A 25526-nucleotide genomic window follows, 5' to 3' on the forward strand; every position below is an offset into this window, starting at 1 on the left:
TGGTCCCAACTGTGGTCCTAAGAGCCACAACTATTCATATACAGTACATTGAGGGGATCACAAGGCAGAAATATGGAAGTTCAAAAGCAAAATGATTTCCCTTTTGTCATCTCAGACAACATAATATGAATCAAAAAGAGCCCTAAGTGAATGTTTCAACTGCAAGTAACCAGCTATCATAAACATCATAAAGAACATTTTTTCCAATCATACCTGAATGATCCCCAGGTTTCACTAAATCATCTGAAAGAATTCCAAGGATGTCATCCTCAGTGTTCAGCACAAGAGCAGCTAATGGATCATCCAGAGTACCTTTAAAAAACAGACAGCTCAAACTCAAACATAATAAAGATGCCATCAGGATTGGCAACTTTCAAAACTTAGTAAACAAACATTTCAGTTACCCAGGGTCATCTCTACCTCTGAACGAAGGAACTCCAAAGAGTAACTATGACATTAAACAGGTATTCCTTTTACTAAAAGACTCTTCTAGGAAGGCCTCTTCTGATCTGTGCCCATGCCCACCTCATGCGAAAATATCTTCAGATTTATGTACCTTGTGCACCAGATTTTGAGGGAGTGGAAGTAGAAGTTGAACTCAGAAGTGGATCTGAAGATGGGTCTAAGAAATTGGTGCTCAGGCTTGCTTTGCAGGAAATGCTGAGGCTTTTATCACATAAATTATCCAAACTTGGCTTGCTTTGCCTACTAGTATCTAAAAGTTCTTTTCCAAAGAAAGCTTCCTAGAATTAAAACAAATAATAAACAAACAATAAAAGCAAGCATTTAATTGAAATGTCTTTATAAGCCACAGGTTTCCTATATTTGAATCTGAATCTGAACTGAAACAGATTCAAATACTTATTGGTTAATATTATAGTTAATAAATGTAATTTCTCTTGTTTCAAAACACACTCATATTTAACTCAATTATGGTTCTGTGTATAAAATTGCTAATGTTGTTCACTTGTGATTTGTTCCTCTATCCTTTTCTGCTCTGTTTGGGGTGGGGCAACACCATCTCTCCAGAAGGTATTTATCAGACAGGTTCCTCTATGAAGTTCCCTCCATTCATTTATCATAAAATCCAAGCAATTAATTTAAATACTATAAAAATAAAATTTCAAAAACTTTGTTGCCTCTTGGTAATTCAGTGACACAAACAAAAGTGTGTTCATACTAGAAACAGAACATTCTTTCAGCTAATTAGTCTATAATTAACTATTGATATGTTATATTAATATGTCTCTATTAATGCATTCAAAAATTATGATGTATTAATATATTAAAATAAATACTATACTTTTCAGAAAACCAATGAAATAATATTCATAGAACAAGGAAATTAACACCAGTGTTAATAGATTACAAATTATAAAGCAATTTCTTAAATTACAGATAGATTATTTACTACATGCAAATAATGATCTTAGGGAAAATATTTTGCATAGCTGTTGACAGTACCTGCAAATATGCTGGAAAAATTTCCTCAAGCTTATTTTTCTTTTTTCTGTAACGTTTTTTCATTTTTTCCATATTTTCAGAAACAGACATAGTTTCATCAACAAGTGTATCAGGGAGTTGTTCATTCCAATCTAGAAATAGCAAACATATACAATGTTAAAACCCTATTTCACTCTACTACAGAGCTAAAGTACAGAAAGAGGGTATTGATTAGTTCTTTCTCCGATTTAAAAACAGCAAAAATTGAAACTGAAAATCTGGTAAAAGTGATGCAAAGGTAACGTGGCATTGGTATGCAAGACTCTTAAACACTTGGCACCATATTCTAAAGGAAGTGTCTTTAACATCATCTGCAATCTCCATGGAAGGACCTATTCTCTATGCCATGGGTTTCAGACTAACAGTTCAAAGGGTGCAGAGCTTTTTAGAAAGATACCTAACATACAATGTTAAGATATTTTAGGTGTCTTTTAAAGGTATTGTTTTATAATGGTCACCCTTTGCCATTAGCTCTCTTTAGAATTTCAGCCATTGGTGTATTAATTAAGACTAGACCTGGGAGACTGCAAATCCTAGTCTTGCCTTAGTTACAAAGCCAGTCACTTTCCCTCAGTTCTAAGGAGGAGTCAATGGCAAACCATTTCTGAAAAATCTTGCCAAGCAAATTGTAGGAACCTATCCAGGCAGTAATGAAGAGTCAACATTACCTGCAGACCTCCCTAATATTTGTTTCTAGTGGATTATTTTTATTTTGCTTTTCCCCTGTTCATCATCTGTTTTTATATTAATGCAAACAAATTGTATTTCAATTCTCATTTCAATAAACTTTACTAAATTATGCATCTCAGATAACAGATAATCAGAGTTGGAAGAGTCCTTATAGGTCATCTAGTCCAACGCCCCCACCCATATGGGAGACCCTACACCATTTCTGACAAATGGCAGTCCAGTCTCTTCTTGAAAATCTCAAGTGATGGCGTTCCCACAACTTCTGAGGGCAACTTCTCTTCCATTGGTTGATTGTTCTCACCATCAGAAAATTTCTCCTTGTTTCCAGGTTAAATCTCTCCTTGTTCAGTTTCCATCCATTATTCCTTGTCTGACCTAAGGCGCTTTAGAAAATAGATTGACCCCTTCCTCTCTGTGGTAGCCCCTAAGATATTGGAAGACTGCTATCATGTCTCCCCTGGTCCTTCTATTCACTAGATTAGTCAAGCCCAGTTCCTGTAACCGTTCTTCATATGCCTTAGCCTCCAGTCCCTTAATCATCCTGGTTGCTCTTCTCTGCACTTTTTTTCTAGAGTCTCAACATCTTTTTTATAGTGTGGTGACCAAAACTAGATGCAGTACTCTAGGTGTGGTCTTACTAAGGCTTTATAGAGTGGTATTAGTACTTCCCTTGATCTTGACTGTATCCCTCTGTTAATGTAACTTAGGATTGCATTAGCTTTTTTGGCGGCGGCTGCATACTGCTGGCTCATATTTAGCTGGTTGTTCACTAAGATTCCAAGATCCCTTTCACAGTTACTGCTATTGAGCCTGGTTTCATGCAGTCTATATGGGTACTTTTGGTTTTTCTTGCCCAAGTGTAGGATTTACTTTTCTCTATATTGAATTTCATTTTGTTAGATATGGCCCAGTGTTCTAGTCTGTCAAGACCTATCTGGATCTTGAGCCTATCTTTTTGGGTGTTAGCTATTCCTGCCAGCTTAGTATCATCTGCAAATTGGTAAGTTCCCCATCTATTCCCTCATCTAAGTAGTTAATGAAGATATTGAAGAATCCTAGGCCTAAAAGACGGAACCTTGTGGTACCCCACTGCTTACTTCCCTCCATGTAGACTTAGACCCATTAAGGACTACTCGTTGAGTATTGTTTGTCAGCCAGTTGCGAGTCCATCTATTGGTGCTATATATTCCACTTTTTTTCTCATTTACTAAGAAGTAGGTTGTAGTCTACTTTGTCGAATGCCTTGCTGAAACCTAAATACAGTATATTATGTCCACAGTATTTTGCTGGTCTACTAATTTAGTCACTATGTTGAAGAATGAAATAAGATTGGTTTGGCATGATCTGTTTTTAACAAACCTGTGCTGACTGCTAGTTATTAATTTACTTGTTTCTAGATGTTGGCAGATCTGTTTTTTTATTATCTTTTCCAGTATCTTTCCCGGTACCGATGTTAGGCTGATTGGTCTATAGTTTCCTGGGTCTGTTTTTTTCCCCCTTTTTAAAGATGGGAACCACATCAGCTCTTTTCCAGTCCTCTGGTAGTTCCCTGGTGCTCCAGGATTTTTGAAAGATATGGTGCGGTGGTTCTGAGATGACCTCTGCCAGCTCCTTTAAAACTCTGGGATGTAATCCATCTGGCCCCGGTGATTTGTTTTCATCAAGATCAGACAGGTGTTCTTTTACTATTGTTTGGCTTATTTTAACTTTTATTTCTGGTCTGTCTTTTACAGTTATGTTTTTGGTGGGTTGAGCTATAGTTTCTTTTTGCGTGAAGACCAATGCAAAGAATAAGTTAAGTAGTTCTGCTTGTTGCCTGTTACTTCCTTGCCATCTTCTCTCTTAAGTAGAACGACTGTTTCTTTGATTTTTTTCTTGTTATTGATATGTTGGAAGAAACTTTTTTTTATTATCTTTGACTTTTGTTGCAAGTCTTTGTTCGTTCAGAGACTTTGCTATCCTGACTTCGTCTTTGCACATTCTGGCTATCTGCTGATATTCTGCCTTAGTTGTATGTCCTTCTTTCCATTTTTTGTACTTGTTCTTTTTTACTTTCAATTTGCCAGAGAGATCTTTGTGCAGCCATGCTGGTTTCTTCTTGGATTTCTTGTTTTTCTTTCTCAGTGGTATTGTGCTGGTCTGGGCTTCTATGATCATACTTTTTAGAGTTTCCCAAGATTCTTGAGTTGTTTTCCCCTTTAGGATTTTCATCCATGGAATCTTTCCCAAGTTCTCTCTGAGTTTATTAAAATCAGCTCTTTTAAAATCCAAGAATGTGGTGTCATTATATTCTATTGCTTGTGTTTGTGTTATGTTGAATTCTAGCATGACATGGTCACTTTCCCAAAGGTTCCTACAGTTTCAACTTCTTCTCTGTAAGAATTAAGTCCATCTCTTCATAATACACCAGCTTTGCATAAATAAACTACCACAAGGATGCTTTTTAACTAGAAAGATTGTTTCAAGTGAGAATGGTTAACAAAATTGTAGAACTACACTTTTATGTTCAGAGTAAATCTGACTGAATTTAATTCATACTGGAAAATTGTCTCAAATTATAATACATGAATGTATACAAGGATGCAATCATGTAATGTCTTCAGGAATGACAGTGAATTAAGCTTTTCGGAAAAAACTTAGGTTAAAAAAAGTAACTGATTAATTAAAATATAATTATCCTACATGACAGTGACACAGAACTATGAGAATAAATTGCTAGATGCCTACTTTCATCTCTGCCGAGTATTTGCTCAGATACAGAACCAGAAGAATCTTTTCTAGAGAGAGCTCTTTTCATTTTTCCTTGTCCTGTGCGACTCCGCTGCCGTACCATGAATCCACCAATGCCTATAAAAAATACGTTCACGGTATTTATTAAGAAAATTTAGATAGCCCGCTCAACTCACACAGGCGACTGTGTTATTTAAATTATTAAGTTATAGTTCATTTTTTTAAAATAAAGAGAAACATCCTAGAGTGTAGATATTTTGTAGTCATTTCTATATAATACATAATGTCATTCAAATGCAATAATAATAAAACTACTAAAGGCAATTCTAGATATTAAATATATTTAATTTTTGTAGTTGCTTTATTCCCACACACGAACACACACACCCTTTCCTCTTACCAGCACAACCACACCCAGCTGTCTCTCAACACAGCTTTTATGGCCTAGCTTGCTATGCTGGCTAGGGAGAAGCTTAAAGAGGCAAGACAACAGCAACACAGGTGCTGGCACTTTCCTAGGCAGCCTGCCCTCCTACAAAGACATACTAAGAATTCTTCCCTCGGTCAAGATAATAGGGAATCAACAAAAAAATTGAGTATCTATAATTTCTGCCTGATGAGATAGCTCCCATTTGCAAGAATTCAATACAACGCATAAGAAATCCAACAGTTTCCCGTATTAATCCAACAATGACCTATATATCAATAGAAATATCAGATGACAAAAATCCTCACGCTTCCCCCGAACATCAAAATTTGTGATTGTCAAACTGTAATAAGTTGATATCTCTTTTACATGGACGCTATGAGGATTTATTTAATAATGATGATGATGAAGAAGAAAAGTTATTCTGTTGTTTGGTAACTTTGGCATATATATATTGATAATCAGGGAGTACAGGTAGTTCTTGACTTACAACCAGAATTGAGCCCAAAATTTCCTTACTAAGCCAGACGATTGTCAAGTGAGTTACACCCCATTTCATGATCTTTGTTGCCATAGTTGTTAAGTGAACCTGGCTTCCTATTGACTCTTGACTCTTCTTGTCAGAAGCTGTCATACCCTTGTTGGAATCTCATTCTGAGGATGAGATTGAGCAGTTGACAGGGAGAGGGAGTGTGGCTCCGGTGGCTGTGGAAGAAACGGGGGAAGGGCACAGTCCAGCTGGGCATTCAGAGGAAGACCCAGGGCCATCCCCTCTTCATCCTAGGGCACACAGGGAGGAATGGAGAAGGGAGCAATGTGGCTTACAATAGAGAAGAAGGCCCTGATCGCTTTCATTAGTTGCAGCTGGGAGAACAGGATATAAATGGGGCGTTCGCACAGGGCTCCTTGCTGGATGCAAAGCATACATTATCTTGGTCAAGCCTTATCTGGATTTTGGCATCCTCCCAACTGTGGGTGCTGCATTATACTTTCAAAGTCTGCAATTTATCATCCTGGCATGCCATGTTAATTACTTCAGTGTGGTTTGTGTTGTTGTTGTTTTATTTCTAATTATCTTTACTTTGGGTTCGGACTGCATTTCTGCCCTTTGTAGATTGTTTTTTGAATAATTTGATATCCAGCCGAGGATAATTGGACACTGGGGCCAAGCTGGAGGCATTAAAGGGAATTTATTCTACTTTGGACTTTGTTATTTTTGTGTCATGCCCCGGGTCATCACAGAAGCCAACTGGGTAGGTTACAAATGGCGATCACATGACCCTGGGACCCTCAATAGGTAACAAATGGTGGTCACGTGACCCTGGGACCCTCAACAGATGGCGCCTATTGCCAAGGGTCTGAAGTTTGATCCTGTGACTATGAGGATATGGCAACAATCATAAGTGCGAAAGCTGGTCATAAATCCCTTTTTCAGTGCTGTTTTAACTTTGAATGGTCACTAAATGAATGGATGTAAGTCAAGAACTACCTATTTGAAAATGAAAACTACTGTATGAAACTGCAGAATACAATAGATAGAGTAATTCTCAACAACACTTAACTAACCTCATTTCTAAATAAAATATTATGTATGCATATATAACCAATAAATATAAGCCTAATAAATATGAAAGGAGTATGTACCAGGTCTGTATGGCTTTCTCTTTCTTTTTTTGATCCCTTCGGTTGCTTCCATTCCCTTAGGATCGTCATCTATAGGTTCTCGTTCAGGACTTGTATCTGATTTTCCTTCACAATCCATAAGGTCTCCTTCTGAATTAAAACAAGTTAAAAAGATACTAGGATTATTAAAAGGCAGAAAAGATTAAATGCTGTTACGGAGTATGTTTACAAATAGTAAAAGAGAGGGAAACATATCATAAGGACATAAGTAAAAAAGTTTTATTCTATTTTCCATTTTCTATTTGTGAGGCATTATGACAGCGATTAAGACACTGGACTGGTATCTGGGAAACTCAGAAGTAAGTCCACTTTTAGTTATAGAAGCTTGCTAAATTATTTAAGGGCACTAACTTTCTCTCAGCAAAACCTACCTCACAGGATTGTCATTGAAGGGAAAAATAGGAGAGGGAGCACTGTCACTGCCACCTTGAGCTCCTGTACAAAGGTTGGCATATATAAATATTACCACCCCATTACATCCCAGAAAAGCCTTGAGAGATTATAATGGATTAAATTAAATCAAACTTAATTCAAGCCAAACTCATGTTCACATTAATTAGGGCTTTAAAATCCCCAAACAGCGCTGTTAATTGTCCCAGGATAATAACTAATACAGCTCTTTTAAATATTGGCTTAGCTTTTTCTCAAGTACATATACCAGATTTTAATTTTGCTGCTTCATCTAAACCCAGTGAAATTTCCATCCAGTATTTAAAGAAACCTCCATATAAAACATGCTCCAATAAAGTATGGAAATTTGTTTGTTAAGGATAACTGAAGCCAACTTCCTGAAGAAGCTTCGGAATGAATTTAGCTGAGGCTTTAAGACACAACTGAGCATTGTAATATAATGGTTTTTTGGATATTAATAGGTATTTAAAATGTTTAGGCATTAGATCAATGAATGACAGACTAACAAAATTCCTCTATCAATGACTCTGTAGCTCCGCTGTGCCAAGCTGATCTTCGCCATCTTCCTCTCACATTGAGGAAGTACAACCAAATTGGCCTAAGCAAGGCAGATTTATTTATCTATTTATTTAGAAAATTTATATAGCTGTCTACTTGCTCACAGCGACTGTGCCTTACAAACATTAAACACACAATCTAGAACTACTCACTCACCCCTGGCAATAGCACGCTACTAAATAAGCCATTTGATGAGCTCAACTACACTCTGGGTTCTCCAGGCCCACTGGCAAAACCGCATCTTCAGGGCTTTCTGAAAGACTGTCAGAGTTGGGGGGCAGTCTAATTTCTGCATGGATGATGTTCCAAAGGGAGGGAGACACCACGGAGAAGAGCCTTGTACTCCTCCTTGTACCAGATGTACCTCCTTAGGGGACAGGACCCCCAACTTTCTTTGTCTCCCTGCTCTAGTGGGTCAGGTGGATGTGACTGGCAAGAGACAGTCAGTCAGATGCTAACTAATAAGCCAAGCTTTCTTCCCAAGAATATTCATGGCTTTGCCCACTGCACTAAGAGTGGAAACCCAAAAAGCTGAAATTTCTATTTCTAAATGAAAGGAAAAACTAGTCAATGACAAGAATGCTACCCAACAGTGAAAAGATATTATTCTCACTATCTTCCTATTCAGCTGTAGTCCTCATACTAATATTGCAACATTATGATTTTCTCGTTTTCTAATTTTTATCAACTGATCTTGGACCAAAGTAAGATTCTGTTGGACAGACAATGCTACCCATGCGATTGAACTTGAGATCAAAGAACAAAGCATGCTGTGGCAGATATGTTTTTTTAAGACTTCATATAATATTTTGCTTCTTCCATCACTGTGCCTTAACAATTTCATTCTATAACATTTTGTTAATGGGATTTACTCTGATGAATGCTACAGAATGCATTATTGTTGTTTCTAAAAAGTATATTAATCTGCGATGAGAAAATTAGAAAGTTGTTGTAAACCAATAATCAGCATGCTTATTTTAGGATATGACATTCCATCAGCCATTTTTCTGATACAATTTTATGGTATTAATAATTTACATTATTATTATTATCTTTATTGTCAGAGTACAACATGTGTACAATGAGATTGGCTGAGCCTCCCTTCATGCACCCTCCCCAGCACAACTCACAACGAGGGCAGAAGTTCCTAACCTAGTCCCAATCTTATTACACTATGTGACCTTGTTGCACAATGCGCCGGCCCCATACATACAGTTAACCACACCATGATACACTTGTAGACAAGTTATCTTTTCATTAAATGATATATGATAGTAAATCAAAAAAATTCTTTGCTGTGTAATATTGGTCAACTCATATATTTCAACAAAGAATCAATGTATAACATTGATCCACTGATATTATGAGTTTTAAATACTTTTGTGTCTTTGAATGCACTCAATGCCATAAGTAGCAATCATGAGAAACTGGGATTTCCAACTTTCTGCTGGCTTTTCCATTAACTCTGCTTCTGGGAAACCAGCAAAGAATATCAAAAATTGCAGTCATGTGACTATGGCTTGCTGTGATGTCATAATTGCAAGCCAGGCACCCAGATCACAATCACCAAGTAGGGATACTGCCCTATGATAGCCAGAATTCCAAGGACCTATCCTAGGTATCCCCAAGATTAGGGCTGTTGCAATTTGGAATGGTTGTTGAATGAGTGGTCATAATCCAAGGATTACCTATATTCAGGAAAATAAAAATTATACAGTGACACTCACTGCCTCTCAGATCAGCTGCCAATATAAGCACCATTTTGATCAAGTATATAGTCTAAGTAAATAGTCTTTCCCTTCTGTTCCTCTCTTGGGCATTTGTTCATTTGCCACCCTGATTTTTTGAGGCAGCAACAAATCTTGAACTTTTCCCAGTCAACAAATACAATTTTAAAGTAAGCTATCATTCCTGTTACAAATGTCTTCTGCTTTATGCTTTGGATTTGTTCCATGAATTCCTTCTTCTTCCAGAGTGCATCAAGAGACCCTCTAACATATAATTCAATAAAATAGGAAAAGAGCAATCACCTCTATTGTCATCCATTTCACCATCTCTTGAATGTTCTGATTGGACATCAGGTGGTGTTTGAAGTACAGCAACACTATTCTGGTTTATAATCTTCAACTTCAGCTTTGGCTTTGCCCTTTTTCTTCTTGGTACAATAGCACTGAGGCTCTGTAACTGAGACATCCCTGTTTCAGTCAAGCAGACACCATCCTGAGTGTACGTCTTCGGTGGGTCTATAAAATTGGCATGAACCACAACAGTAATTTACACTATTAATAATTTTGTTTATAAGCACAATTCCTGGATTTTTAAAATATTGCAATTAATACACCATGGAGGACTGACTATCTGTTCTAATATTAGATAAAGAGAGACGATTGCATAATTATTTCAAAGGAAAACCAACATTATATTTATAATATTTAATTACAACATTTTATAAACAGCCTATTCCATACATTATTCAACTCAACATATGTAAGTGAAGAGATACCCAGAGAATAATAAGTTCCACTACAAATAGATTGGGGAAAGATAAAGACCGAATAAATCACTCCAATTTTTGTCAAATTGTGCACTTGCCTTTCAAAGACCATATTCAAAAAGGCAAGCAGAGAAAGGTCTGCCTTCATCTTTATGAGTAAAATCTTTTGCTCAGTTAAGCAATTTAACTTCCATTAAGGAGGACTTAAACATTTATTCATGAAAAGTATCAGCTGGGCTTAAAAATGAACAAGGGAATAGCTAACAAAAACCAACTGTTAAAATCAATTATATTTATTATATAATTTTAAGGCATAATTCTAGCTTTAACAGTAAATTATTAGTAGAAACTATGTTAGATGGAGAGAATGAAGAATTTTAATGGTTACCAAGTTCCTTTGCTTTTAATGGAATTTGGGCTGCAATGGATGGTTCACAAAATTCAAAGGAAGGCACTAGAAAAAAAATGAACAATGAAAATTATCATTTAATTAAGTTATGCAGTCCGCAAAGTATTTTGATATTGAAACCTTAATTTGTAGTTTTCACATGTCTGTTACTTCAAACAATTATTTTTTTAGTTTACTTTTATTAAAATTTTATTAAAATTTTCACATTTCTTTTCTAATAACATATTATAAGATAACTGTCGATCTAAAGAAACAATAGATTTTTAATGTCATTTTCTATTACTGATTATACAGCATTAAGAAAATATCTAGACAAAAGAAAATGCTGTCTCTTTTGTTAACTCAACATCTGTCAGAGAAAAGCTTTACAGCAAATCCTACTGTGCTGTTATTAGATAAACAGGAGGTGAATTTACCATTTGCTGATAGTATATATGGTCTACACATGGTGCAATCAAAACCATTATCTGCTGTGTTTTCCACTTCTTCTTCGGTGTTTAAATTTTGACAGACAGTGTGCATCCATCTGAAAATTAGAGCATAGATGGCAAAGGAGTTGATTGAAACACATGCAATTTTATCATGCAATACAAATATTGTCCCTGCAGAGAAATAAGATCAGTGTTCCTGAAAAACCCAGGTGTTTAATAAAATTAGTTATTAAAATTCCTTTTGGGCCAGTTGGTTGAGCTGGGGGTTGCTATATAATTCCAGCATTCTCAAATATATCTCAAAATGTTTTTGAACCAAACTTGTTTTTGATAAAAACAAACTTCTTTAGTTCAGGAAATGGTGGATGATTTATATCAGGAAGCTTTTCGAAACTTAATCTGAAGGATTAAGTACAGCTCAATTTTTGAGATTTAGTAGATGTATTGATATCCATGATGGCTTTGATAACAAAAGACCAAAGTCCCTGGGATTGGAATGAGGTCATTTAGTTCCTTTTCTTGTCTACATTGATAAGTTAGGAAGATTATGAAGAAATGTTGGACATAAAAAAGATGAATCTAAGTGGGTCTTGCTAATTTTATCAATTACTTTTTGAGCTGCAGAAATATTTTAAATTAGTGGTTTTTATGTTCAAGGGATTGCTGTTAATTCCATACTATACTGTACCATTGGAAGACATGACACATCATGAACCAATCTATTTGCATGGCTGTGAAGAATCAATCAATAATTAATGGTTACTTAAAGAATATTCTTCAAAATTTCTTCAGATTACTCTAGAATTTGAAGAATATGCTCCTGTCATGGCTATATAACCCCCAATAACATGACTGAGAAAAAAACTTTGATAAAAACTGAACTATTTTATAAATTGGGTAACAGAAACTAATTTGAAGAATCATTTTGATAAAAAAAATCAAAATTCATCCCACAAATATAAGGGAACACAGTATGAACAAGCAAGTAAAAAAATATTCGTTCCCAACGTAAAAGAAATTTTAACCTGTCACACTGCCTGCACTGCATAATAAGCTCTTCTTCTCTGTAATTGCAACAGCAGACTGGGCAGGTGGATAAACTTGAACAAGGAGCACACTGTGTGTAATTATTTTGCCATTCACATCTTAAACCAGGAGAAGTAGCTCCACAGTGTCTGCACCAAACACACCTTCAAAACACAAGCACATGAATAACATTTAGTTTGTATTTACATTACCATTTGCTTAGATTTCTGTTCTCTCCAATGAACAAAACATTAACCCATTCATATAATAGGTGAGATTATGCAAAATCTTATCACTAAAGAGACTATTTAAATTAATTTTAGAATATGAAGTACTAAATGGAGTCCTTTGTGTTCTCTGAACTCGATTGTTTCCTTGCAGGTGTTTCATTACTTAATTAGGTAACATCTTTAGTGCATCTTCACTGGAGATATTCCCTAATTGAGTCATGAAAAGTCTCCAAGAAAATAACCAAGCTCAAAGATCACCAAGGACTCTATAATTCAACCTTGAGCTGCAAATATACTCTTTTATTAATGTACTATGCGGCTGCAACTATTCTTGGTTGTCATGGCTACCATAATACTCTAAGTCACCCAGATCCAATGGCCCGAATATATATGTTAAAAGCCAGATACATCCCTAAGTCCTTAAGATCTCTAATTCCAAAGCATTTGCAAATAAATTCTCAATTTAGGCTCCTACATTACTCTGCTTGGGAATCTCAATTACTGGAAGGCATGTATGGTTTTTCCCATTTGTCTTATTTGAACTTTAGTTAAAATATGATCATACTTTATGGATTGCAGTTAGGCAACCCCAAATAGTTCACCACAAGACATGTTTAAATTTCAAGCAAAAAAACCTTGATAAATAAGGTGGTTTATAATCATGATAAAGATTTGATTTGAGCCCATAAAATATGGAGAGTAAAAAAAAGAGAAACACACACCATTTGCATTTCCAACCTCCTTTGGGAACTGTCTGTAATGGGGGATCAAGGCAATAAGTGTGGTAGCTGATATCACAGTCATCACAAAGAAGTAACCTTCCCGGATCTGTAGCCTTTCCACAAGCTTCACAAACAGTGCACTCCAGACATCTCCAACCCTTGTGGAGCACCACTTTTGTAATCTGTATAGAAGAAGGCAGCATGCAATTAAAATTCTTAAAACTTCAAAATTGTCAGTTTAAGGGATGGAAAATATGCCATAAATAGTTTTGCAAATAGATTTTTTAAAAAGCCTAAGACTTGTTCAAATGTAATGAAAAAAGGGAATGCATTTAATTTTATCGTCTTTCATTGGATCCCATCAACAATATTCAAATGACATTATTTTCCTGAGGCAATTTGATGTTCACAGTGATATGCTAGCTGGGAATTCTGGGAATTGAAGTCTACACATTTTTCACTTACCAAGATTGAGAAACACTGGAGACAAGAGGTTTCCATGCTTACTATGTTGCCTATATTCAGGAACATATCCTTTGTGTTATATAAAATTGCAAAATTTTAAAGGGCTTTAATCAGTTCCTAACCTGACAATCAAAGACATTTTAAATGTTGAAAGTTTTCAGGCTCATGCCGAATTATTTAAAACAAGTTACTAAAAAAAAAATCTTCAATTTTTTTTCTCATTACATTCGTTGAAGTGCATTTAAATAATTTTTTTAAAAAATTGTACAACAACTGAATCATCCATGTTAGTTAGTCGGACTTTTGTGTTAGTTATTTGGGGCGGGGGTTGATTTCCAAAATCAATAAGAATATCTTTTACTGGCACTCTTTAACCAAGTGTTTCAACTATATATTCTTCTAAAAATGCAAATTCTTTTCATGAAATGTATGTAGATTTTAAGTTAAATGTTCACGTAGAATGTATAAAAACTTGTTACTGTGAAACTAAGTACGTTTGAAAAAACAGCTTATATAATAACAAATAATTTATTATTTCTGCATAAATCTTTAACAATCCAGATTTAGTCTGATAAATATAAGACACAGCAGTTATTGTTAATCCCAGCAAAGGGCAGTTATATACATTATATTTAACAAATAACATTATAACAAGGTAATTATTAGAATTTATAGCTGCAAAATAACTTTTATAGTATATATACACAAAGTCATTAAAATATTTTTCAAGCTGCAAACAAATTATAAAATATTTATAAAGGATTATTTTAAAAGATTTAAAAAAAATTAGATGTAGAATAGAAGATGAGGATACTGATGTTTTTATGACTGGCCATTATTAAGGTCTCTCAGTGGCCTGCCAATACAGATAAACCTCCATTTTATTACATCTATCTGGCCCACTAGGACAGGAAAGCAAGGTATGTTATAGGTCCTATTGATTAGGAATGTACATCTGACAGAACCACAAAAAGCGGCCTTCTCAGTAGTGACCCATTCTTTATAGAATACCATTCCCCCACGATAGGGTTGGAATCCTCAGTTGCTTTTCTAAAAAGGCCCTAAAAACGTGGTTTTGTCAGCAGGCCTGGGGACCACACATAGAGACAGAACTGAACGAGAGATAGATTTGACTGTATTGTGGCTGTTATGGGTGATGGATGGTGGTTTTTATTATGTGGTGGATTTTTTAAATGCTGTTAAGCTGCTCAGGATTGCCCATGGGTAAGTTGGGTAGCTATATACATTCATTAAATAAATTAATTAATCAAATTAAAATCTAAAAGTTAAAACTGAATTTTTACAATAAAATTATAAGGGAGTTATGTTTTTGAAAAGAAAACGAAGCATTTCTCAGTTTAGCAAGGAGTGCATTCCAGAGACCTTGGGAAGCTACAAGAAGGGCTCGGTTCTAAATCCCTGTGAAATGACTTCCATGGGATTATCAGGTAGGGTCAGAGTATATAGAAGCAAATGTTCTCCCATAGATAATCTAAACCCAAGCTACACAGGGCTTTTAAGGATAAACAGGTATACAAACACTCACCTTAATACCCACACAGTATGGATGATAACACTGACCACATTGTGAGCAGGCAAGTAATTGGCCTTCTGCACCTTGTCCAAAGCTCCCACAAACTACACACATATCCTGGAATATCAAACAGGTATCTTCAAATAAGAGACAGCAATTAGGCATTCCAACCCCATCCACTCCCAAGAGCATCTGATGGCTACATATCCTCATCTATCATTTTAAAATGTATCTTAGGGGCCTTATAGAAGATTCAGATATATAGTGGTCACTTATTAGCATAATCTATATATGCATTATTACACACTATATAGTACTTGTAAAATTTTCACATTTTTGTGAAGCTGATTTTAGACCCAAGCCACATAAAAAAAAACATAGTAAGACACTAAAATCCCCTTTTCAATCTAATTAATTTCTTTTATAATACATGAAAGAACAATTGTTTAAATAGAAAGGCATATTGCTGATATTCTGGTAGAGAAAATAGAGTGAACTGTTATGATCAAGAAACCCTTTTTTATACTTTTGTATTTTGTATCTTATAATACTCTGTAATCCAATTAAAAATTTCTTAGAGAAGAAAGCCATATTTTTTTTAGCTCTAGTGTATTTGTAAGAAACATAAAAAAATAAAATATGTGGAACCAAATCACAGACTTAGTAGCACTGTCATGGTAAAATGCACCAGTGTTTATGCAAATCTATCCAAAGCAAATACTTTAAAACTGCTAACATTTCCATAGCTGTGGAAAATATACAGGAGCAATACAAAGAAGGGAAGACAAATGAGCAGCTTATCAGGATATCAGAGTAACGAAATCATGATAATACATGCCTAATGTCAATCCATCCCCCTTTCCTAATACACAGAGGATCGATCCACCTCTGCCTTTGGGTGGGCTGTGAAACAATGTCCTAGGACTGAATGCCTTCACTCTCTCATTTTAACAGGGACCTGGAATTTTGTAACCCATTGCCACTACTGGGGACTTGGGCAGGGGTGGGTGGATGAGGAGTGATTTTGATTTGAATACTCTCCCCCCAAAAAGTCTAGATGGACAGATGGACAGACAGACAAACGCACAGAAAGACAGATTTACACAGAAAGTAACAAAGTACATCTGAGTATTGCAACCTGATGTAAAGTAAACTTGTCACTGCTAGAGAACAGGACAACTGTATTATGCATGGAGTTTTCTTCTTCATCTTTGTTAGATGAGCTATCCATATCAGTGACCTGCAAAATAGTACAGAAGAATTAAATGAGATACTATAATAATTTAGTAACAGTTTTTAACTGCTTGTACAATAGACCATAAATTATTTGAGATGTATACAAATAAGCCATACGTGTTCAAAATATTGTATCCGTGTTTCACTGAAGAGAACAAACCACCATACCCAGCCCTCCTACAATTTTAATTTCAGTTATATACTAGACAGTCTATGACCCATGACTCATCCTTTCAGAGATACTTCCTTCTTCTTCCTCAATGCTTTCAACAATGACAGAGCTTCTAACATACTGCCCTCGGCGAAAAAATTGGGATACATTCAAAGATGTATCTGCCTTGAAAACAGCCCATTTTGAAATGCATAGCACAGTCAAACATCAGCACAGAAAATATTTTATGACATTTTGTATTATGTCAACAACTATTTTATGAAAAGCCAGCAATAACTTTGTTTGGGTTAGTTAACTTAAGACGCTGTGTCATAGATTCTTACCCCTGCAGCAAGAATTGATCCAATTCCATTCTTCAATTTTGACCTCCCTCGCCCACCTCTTCCAGAAAGTCCTGCGCCTCGTGGTCTCCGCTTCCCTGGAAACCCTGACCCACGACCCTATTTAAGTACAGTACAACTGAATTAAGTCATTGCAAATTAACAACTACAATAATATATTTATAGAGATACAGCTTGTAGGCAGTAATTCACTACATATAACTCAAAACATTGACTCTGTTTGTGAGAGGTTCGCAAAAGGGATTGCATTTCCCTGGGACACTGCAATCGTCATAAATACATGCCAGTTGCCAAGCATCCAAATTTTGATCATCCACGTGACCATCAGGATGCGGCCACAATTGTAAGTGTGAAAATAGCTGTCTCTTTGTCTGCGCCACTATTACTTTGAACAGTCACTAAACAAGTGATTGTAAGTGAAGAACCAGCTATTCTGGTGAATGACTGCAATAAAATTAAGTGAAGATTAATTACCACTTTGATGCTCCAAATAGCACTGCTAGGTAGTTGTCTAGATTTAAATGTTTCTCGACCTTCTGAAATGTCCTGGAACCAGGAAGGCGGGCTTGATGTATTATGGCTATTCCAAGTACCCTAAATATGGAAGAAGAGAAAATAAACGTATAAAACATTCACATCTATAAATGATGAAGACCACTGAATGAAAATGGATATGTGGTTGAAGATAAAAAATATAAAAACATAGATAGGAAAATAAACAACTATTGGACAATAAAAAGATTGAATTTTGATTTTTACAAGATCAAAATTCATTAGAATATTTTGCCTGCTGTTATATAAATATATTTAATCTCTTAAAATCAGACTGCAAGAGATAGTAGATTAGATCACTTGAAACAAAATTATTATTAAGTATAGCAGACAAAACAGTATTTAAAATAAAAGCTGAAATATGAACATAAAAGACAAGAGATCAGTTTAGATATCTTTGAGCAGTATATAATCTGAGAACTATTTTTAATACATATATAACTACTAAGTTTATATAAAGTAAAATTAACAACAATCATATCTACTTTCTTACGTATCTTCAAAGTAAGCAATACTGTATATATTTTATTACACAACATTCAGAAATAAGGATTGCATTCACACATATTTTCAAAATATTCATTCAAAACCGATGTTTCTTGTACTCTAAATTATTATTATATGGAAGAATCCATTCCTCACATTATGCTAGAAACCCACATTCAGAGATGGGAAACTCTCCAAAGAACAAGGAACACACAAATGTATTATCCCCTAACTCCAACACTGGTAGAAATCTTTTTTAAAATAATTGTTTCTTACAAAAATTTATGAGACTTAATTCAAGCGTGTGGAAGTACGTAGCAAAAAGCAGCCAGAAAGGAAGCAGCACTCCCAAGGAAGAATAACAACTGTAGCTGTGGGGAAGAGGGTTGAGTAGTAACAGTTTGCCAGTATGTGAATGCTTGTGTAGTCTGGGACCTATGTGGCTCTTTTGCCATCCTAGACTATCTTTCTTCTCTCTTTCCCTCCAAAACTACTCTTCTTTTTTTAATTAATCAAAACCTTTCCTCTTGCTACTGTTTCAACATTTCTAAAATAATAATGGCCTAAGTACCCAAGCATAGTTCCTTTTCTGAGCATCTATTTTCTTCTTTGGCTTAACAACAAGCACAGAGTGGATACCTGTCTCTACAAAGTAGCATCTTCTTTTATGTCTAAGGGAGGAGCTACCCCTTCTACCTTTTCCGTTCCTATTTGTTTGGTGTCGGGTTCTAGTGAGAGATCAGGCTTCTGCAGCCAGGATGTGAGCTATTACTGCAAAATCCGATTTCTACAAGGGCAAAGCTCCCTTTCTTTTGCAGTTAAGGTTTGTTTTCATCTCATGCAGAAAAAGTAATGGATTCTTTGAGTCAGTACTTTATACCTAGCCATTGCTATTATTCGGGCCTGATCAGGAGACTGATTCCACTCACGCCTTAAGATTTTCAGATAATTTAGAATCATGCATTCAAAAGCATATGGTATCATTTAATAAGTAGATTATATTATTATATCTTTTTAAGGTATTATTTAGAATAAGCTTCCATCTTCTGATGAAATACCACCAAAATGGAAGAAACAAGATTTTATGTTGTAAATATTCTAAGCTTTGTTTGGTACAATAATCTTGATTGATAGATAATTCAGACATGTGTCTATATTAGAACAGTATCTGGTCTGGCATGGAATAACAAGATATTAATCTGCAATTCATAACCACTGCAATAAACTCATCTTAAAGTTAAGGAATAATGTAGTAGTAACTTCTTTATCAATTAGAAGTAGGGAAAAAACAAATAACTGTAGTTAAAGCATTATGTATATTTATTATTATTTAGTTTAATGCTAAGAGCAAGTTATAAAAACAATGAAATAAAGTTTATTAGAATATAAAACTACAGATAAATTCATCAAATCACTAGTACAACAATTTTTCTTTGCAAGCAAAGTGATGGGTTTAAAGAAGCAAATCAAATAAGTTGTACAACAAAACTTTGTGATCATAGCTCTCTAGCATCTGCAAAAATAAAGGCTTGCTCTATATACTAAAGCAGCCTAAACAAAAATACACAGAAAAACATGCTTTCTGTTGTGAAAAAAACTCATGTAAAAAACCCCCCACCAAAATTGAAAGCTTTGAGAAAAACCAGTAAACAATTATCCCTAATATACTAACAGAAAGAAGCAGCAGGAAAAAAATTGATGTGATTCATATACTGCGTTTACATATGCGCATTAAAAGGGTTTTAATTTTGGTCTTTTTTCAAAATGCTATTAGCTTAGAGGAGTTTTCCATTTATTGCTATAAATATTTGTTCCTCTGTAATTATTGGCGCAATAACATACACAAATGCCACAATCGCTCTTTCAAAGAGTTCAAACAATATCATTTATTTTATTTTTATTCTTAAATTAGTTTGTTATCCATCTTGCCACAAGGCAAATCTGGGTGGCTTACAAAATGAAAAGCAATAAACAATACAAATATATATGGGGAGCCATAGTCAAAATTATGATTACTTTCAGCCACAATTGAGCCCAAAATTTCTGTTGTTAAATGAGACAGTTATTAAGGCAGTTTTGCTCTATGCTAACTTTGTTCATCAGATCACAAAAGGTGATCACATGACGCCAAGATACAGCAACCATCATAAACAACTGGGGACCAGTTCCCAAGTTTGAATTTAGACCACGTGACCATCGGGATGCTGCAACAGTCGTAAGCGTGAAAAACAGTCATAAGTCTTTTTTTCCATAACGTTGTAACTTCAAACAGCCACTAAATGAATGGTCGCACTACCTGTATTAGGTTGCAATGAGTTTTAGCAAACATGCTTACCTGTCTTGACCTTGGTCTCCCGGGAGAAAACTTTCTCTTAGTGATAGCAGGTTTTCCCATTCCAATTTTTGGAGTGAGGGATACAAATGTGGTTGGAAGGACCGCAGCAGATTCTAATGGTGACATCTGACATCGCAACATCTCATGGGATGCGCTTGGATCTAGTGAAGATGTTGGCAAGGAAGATACATCAACAGCTTTGCTTATTTCAGCAGAAGATGGACATGGAGAAAATGTCTCAGGCAATGATTCCGAAGGTTTGTCTGCCAACTGGCAACTCTCAGTTGCACAACTTTCATTTTGAGGAAGAAGTGACACTTCGGGAGTGCCTCTTCCAGTTGTACTTTCTAGAACAACCACTGTTTCAGACTGTTCTTTAGGATTGGAGGCTGGCTCTTTAGCGACCAACATGAAAGTTTCACATATCTTGGATACATTCTCTGGTTCCATCTGAAGAAGCTGACATTCCTCTTGGGGCACTTCCAACTCAGTGCTTGTCTGCGATGGTTTTGTTTCTTCATCTTGTTTATCTGATCCTTGCTGGGTTATTTCTGGAATATTTTCTGAAGTTTCCCTCTTTTTATCTGAGGGATTGCTATCAGATGCGTGAGTATTTTTAACAGATGTTTCCCCTTCTTCTGTATCAAAATGATTGGAGACCTGGGTCTCCAGTTCACATTTCTTTTCATCTAATGATAGGCCTGAAACAAATGTGGATACTGTATTTCAGTCTCATACAACGGAACTGCTATAGAAAGCGACATCCTTTCAAAAAAAAATTTTTTCCCTTGAAAGTGCAAGCAGGTAAATGTCTATATTGACTGTTTCTGAATTTTAGTTCTTTTACACTATATGAAAACATGGCTCCAATTAGTATCTTGCTGTAAATTATTGGTAAAGCTATTCCTTCACATATTTATCTAACTTAAGTATAAATTTGCTTATCACAACTTGAAATAAAAGTCCACAATGTATATACCACATAAGAAATATATTTTATCTTTAGGTACCAAATACATGTCCATTCAGCTAAACAGCCCACACTTTTACCACTATAAAAGGGGGAACATTTTCTATTTGACATAAAATAATTGTATAAATTTATATCATATCCATGCCTCAGTTACAGAGGTAGTTCTTGACTTACAATCACAATTAAGCCCAAAAATTATGCTGTAAACAAGACAGGTGCTAAATTTCACACCATTTTATGACCTTTGTTGCCACAAATATTAATTGAATCACTGCAGTGGTTAAGCTGGTAACGTTGTTGTTAAGTGAATCTGGTTTCCCCAGTGACTTTGCTTGTCAGAAGGTTGCAAAAGGGAATCATATGACCCTGGGATTCTGTAACCATCATAAATATAAATCATGTGCCAAGCATTCGAACTTTGATCATGTGACTATGGAGATGCCACAACAGTCGAAACTGTGAAAGCTGTCATTAGTCACTTTTTCAGTGCTCTTATAACTTCAAACAATAACTAAATGAAATAAATAGTAAGTCCAGAATTGCCTGTATAGGAATATATATAACTATAATATAATATACCGGTAAGTTTTTGAATTATTGCTGACTTGCAGTTTTCTTGGCAGGATTTCAGAAGTGGTTTGCCATTGCCTGCTTCTTAGGACTAAGAGGGACTGATTGGTCCAAGTCAACCAGCTGGCTTTGTGCACAAGCTGGGATCAAAATAAAAATATACTGGTTTCTGGCTAGTGCCTTAACAGCTACAGCAAACTGGATCACGTAATATAAATATTATATTTTTATTCGTATTGGTCCAGAATGTTTATATTTTACTATCAAATTTAGCAAACTAGAAATTTCCAGTAATTATCTTTTTTAGAAATATTTCATTCATGATTAGACAAATAGACAAATGGTTTTTGTTCACATTATCACACTTGTGTTAAGTCTGATGGATTTTTAAGTTATCATAATTTACAAAATAAAACATATATCATGATGAACAATTAGCTGACATCCAAGGGGAACCCCGATATTGCAGTGGTTAAAGTGAAGTATTGCAGGCAAACTCTGCCCACAACCAGCAGTTCAGCAGTTCAATCCTGACCGGCTCAAGGTTGATTCAGCCTTTCATTCTTCTGAGGTTGGTAAAATGAGGACCCAGATTGTTGGGGACCATAAGCAAATAATGCTTATAACATAAACAGCCCTGAGAGTGCTGTGCAGTGCTAGGGGCCAGTAAATAATTTAGCCATTAAATGCTATTGCTGTTGTTATTCAGCTGATCTTACAGATCTTGTAGGCTAAAACTTATATTTTATTTCAGTATTAGTTTCTTTATTACTCTACCTTGCTCAGAAATAGATCTGGGTAAGAAACTATTTGTTTATTGGGACAGTTTTAACTGAATTGTAACATTTTAGATTTATGGTTCATAAACTGGCATAATTTAAGACATGAGAGTTTCTTAAAAGTCCTATTACTTTTAAAAAATTCACACTTAAATTCTAATATCAAACAATTATTTTACAAAATTATGTAATGCCATTCATTCACACTTGTATATCATTATTAAAAAGTCAATAAAATGATAATGTAAGATACTTTTAAATTATTCAACCAACCAAGAAATGAATAGTTTAAAAAACTATCATTCCCTAAATAATGAATTTCTTGTATGGTGAAAACAATAAGCAGAAAAAATTCAATCTGAAGAAAAGGAGACCAGAAATAAGTTACTATGCCACTGATTAAAAACTATAGTCTATTTTTCTGTTGTTGTTTTTTTCAGGTATATCTTTTATCTCTGGTCTTTAACTGTAATAAAGAATTGTTGTTATATTATGTATTTCATCAGAAGATTGCAGGGTTAGTACCTGTACAAAACAGTTCTATTTCTTCTATAACCTTTAGGAACTCTCTATTCCAAAACCCTTACTATTGTAAACAGAAACTGCACTGCTCAGATGTTATTACATTTTCTAAATATTCTAGAATTCTGATCGTATTTTATATACATACATATATGATCTTGTGCTGTCAAAGAAAGGGTATCCTTATAATCTGTAAAAGACTCATCCACCAATTCTTGATCAAGGCCACCTTCAAGTACTAACGGCTTCTTGTTTCTTATGTCTTTTGAATCTATGTTTTCCATTTCTATGTCATGTGCACAGATATAAAAAAACAAAGATATTATCAAGTTGTACATTTAATTATTTTTCTCATTCAAATCATGGGGAAAACTTTGGATAGCAAATACCATTCTACTCTGGACAGTGTTCCTATATTAGGTTTATACATTTTAAAGAGTTGGGAATGGTTTCTTTTTGAGTTCCTGTTTGAGTTACATGGTGAGAAGAAAATGAAATACGAGATACTCCACTAAAATGTGGAGGTCTTTCTAGAAAATTTTATCAAAGCATTCCAGCAATATAAACTTTAAAAAATAATTGTGCTTTATTGTACCAATAATCTGGAGAAGGAAGAAATCTGTAGACTTCTGATGAAAAATCATCAGATAGAGGCACAAAGAGATAAAAGAAGAGGTAGCCCATACCTGTGTCAACTTCAGGCAAAAATTGTTCAGTCTCTATCATCTCACACATTTGTGTGTGTTCTTGATCTACATCTGAATGTTTGCAAAGACTGCAGATATATTCTTTTAAATGAATATCCAGTTCATTGTCAGGAGGCTTATCACATCCTATGTGTATCCACCTGAGGGAATAATAGGTTTAGAATTCAGATTAATGTATTAATTTCTTCCACTAAAATACTTTTTCAGTGGGAAGAAAAGGTCTTTTCAACATTTTGGATCATTTCAAATTAGGCTTTTTAATATTTGTTTTACTTGGATAACTGGTGTAATATGTCATACTTACTTAATGAAGAAAAAGAGTAAAGATAGTCCTTGACTTATGACCACAATTGACCCCAAGATTTCTGATGCTAAGTGAGACATTGGTTAAGTGGCTTTTATCCCATTTTATGATCTTTCTTGTCACATTTGTTAAGTGAATCACTGCAGATATTGTTAGTAACATTGTTGTTAAGTGAATCTGACTTTCCCATTGATTCTGCTTGTCAGGAGGTCGCAAAAGGTGATCACATGACTCAGCAACTGTCAAAAATGTGAGTCAGTTGTCAAGCCTCCAAATGTAAATCATGTTACCATGAGGATGCTGCAAAGGTTGTAAGCGTGAAAAATGGTCATAAGTTTTTTTTTCAGTGCCATTTTAAATTTGAATGGTCACTAAACAAACTGTTCCAAGTTGAGGACTACTTGTGTTCTGTGCACTTACACATAATTTCTTAACCAGAAATAAGTTCCATTATAAATGGTAATAAGCCAATCACACTTCTTAATCAAACCTTTATAGGATATGATTCTACAGAAGCTGGTGAGAGTTTGATCACTGAGTTTCATGGCCAATTATCATAAGTTCTTGGGCATATTACTATTCTTAAAATAAAAGAAATTAAGATCAGTAGTTAAGTACCAAAGAAAAGTAATATTGACATATTCTCCTTGAAATGACTTGGAAACCATTAATGACAAGCAAAGGACTAAATTAAGGTAGAATAAAAAACACGCTTCTCACCTTTTACACATATGACAGTGCAACCTTTCTTTTTGCAAGTTGGGATAGGGAGATTTTTCACAAAAAGGGCAAGGAAGGTTGTCTTGTTGACGGTAACAACTGTCACACATAAGGCAGTTGTGATGCCACTGGCTACTGCTCCGTGTGCCACATTCTGCACATACCCTGCAGTTCTAGAAGTCCAAAAAATCAGCTTTTTTTAGTCACACTATTTTATGGTATCAAAACAGCAGTTAACTTAGAAACTTCAATCAACTAATAATGCTGCCTATATAGAACATTTTTAAAATGCCCCCTGTTTCAAGAATTTATACCTTTTGTTAAAGTTTATTAATACAATATTAATACAACAATGTATGTGCCACTTGCTCAAAAGATGGCTGGGCAGTTTGCAATACATTGTAACAGTAGTAATAACAAACAATTAAAAATGTAAATAAAATTTCATTCTGCCATTTGAGCAGCAGCAGTTCTTCATATGGTAGAAAAAAGGCCCGTAGAAGAAAATCACTCCTA

At 35.0% G+C, this 25526-nt stretch overlaps 1 protein-coding gene across 21 annotated transcripts in view; it reads right to left on the reverse strand.

The window, feature by feature from the left end:
* KMT2C (lysine methyltransferase 2C) overlaps positions 1-25526 on the reverse strand; it is a 143418-nt gene that overhangs the window by 41778 nt on the left and 76114 nt on the right. For 17 of the 21 annotated variants that reach the window (XM_087915758.1, XM_026719882.2, XM_087915762.1 and 14 more), the window contains 18 exons: positions 25011-25183; positions 23966-24126; positions 23428-23565; positions 20436-21136; positions 17537-17656; positions 17045-17161; positions 16452-16553; positions 15326-15430; positions 13315-13496; positions 12362-12526; positions 11322-11431; positions 10885-10950; positions 10033-10245; positions 6995-7123; positions 4921-5040; positions 1465-1595; positions 557-743; positions 214-312 (listed from right to left, as the gene is read on the reverse strand). In XM_087915758.1, the coding sequence (XP_087771884.1) occupies positions 214-312; positions 557-743; positions 1465-1595; positions 4921-5040; positions 6995-7123; positions 10033-10245; positions 10885-10950; positions 11322-11431; positions 12362-12526; positions 13315-13496; positions 15326-15430; positions 16452-16553; positions 17045-17161; positions 17537-17656; positions 20436-21136; positions 23428-23565; positions 23966-24126; positions 25011-25183 (3019 nt within the window). The remainder of the gene's footprint in view (positions 1-213; positions 313-556; positions 744-1464; positions 1596-4920; positions 5041-6994; positions 7124-10032; positions 10246-10884; positions 10951-11321; positions 11432-12361; positions 12527-13314; positions 13497-15325; positions 15431-16451; positions 16554-17044; positions 17162-17536; positions 17657-20435; positions 21137-23427; positions 23566-23965; positions 24127-25010; positions 25184-25526) is intronic. The other 4 variants (XM_087915750.1, XM_087915763.1, XM_087915756.1 and 1 more) reach the window with 1 other exon arrangement.

Source organism: Pseudonaja textilis, chromosome Z (assembly GCF_049901715.1).
Source record: "Pseudonaja textilis isolate UNSWEBS1 chromosome Z, rPseTex1.2, whole genome shotgun sequence".
In the NCBI taxonomy this organism is placed as follows: Eukaryota; Metazoa; Chordata; class Lepidosauria; order Squamata; family Elapidae; genus Pseudonaja; species Pseudonaja textilis.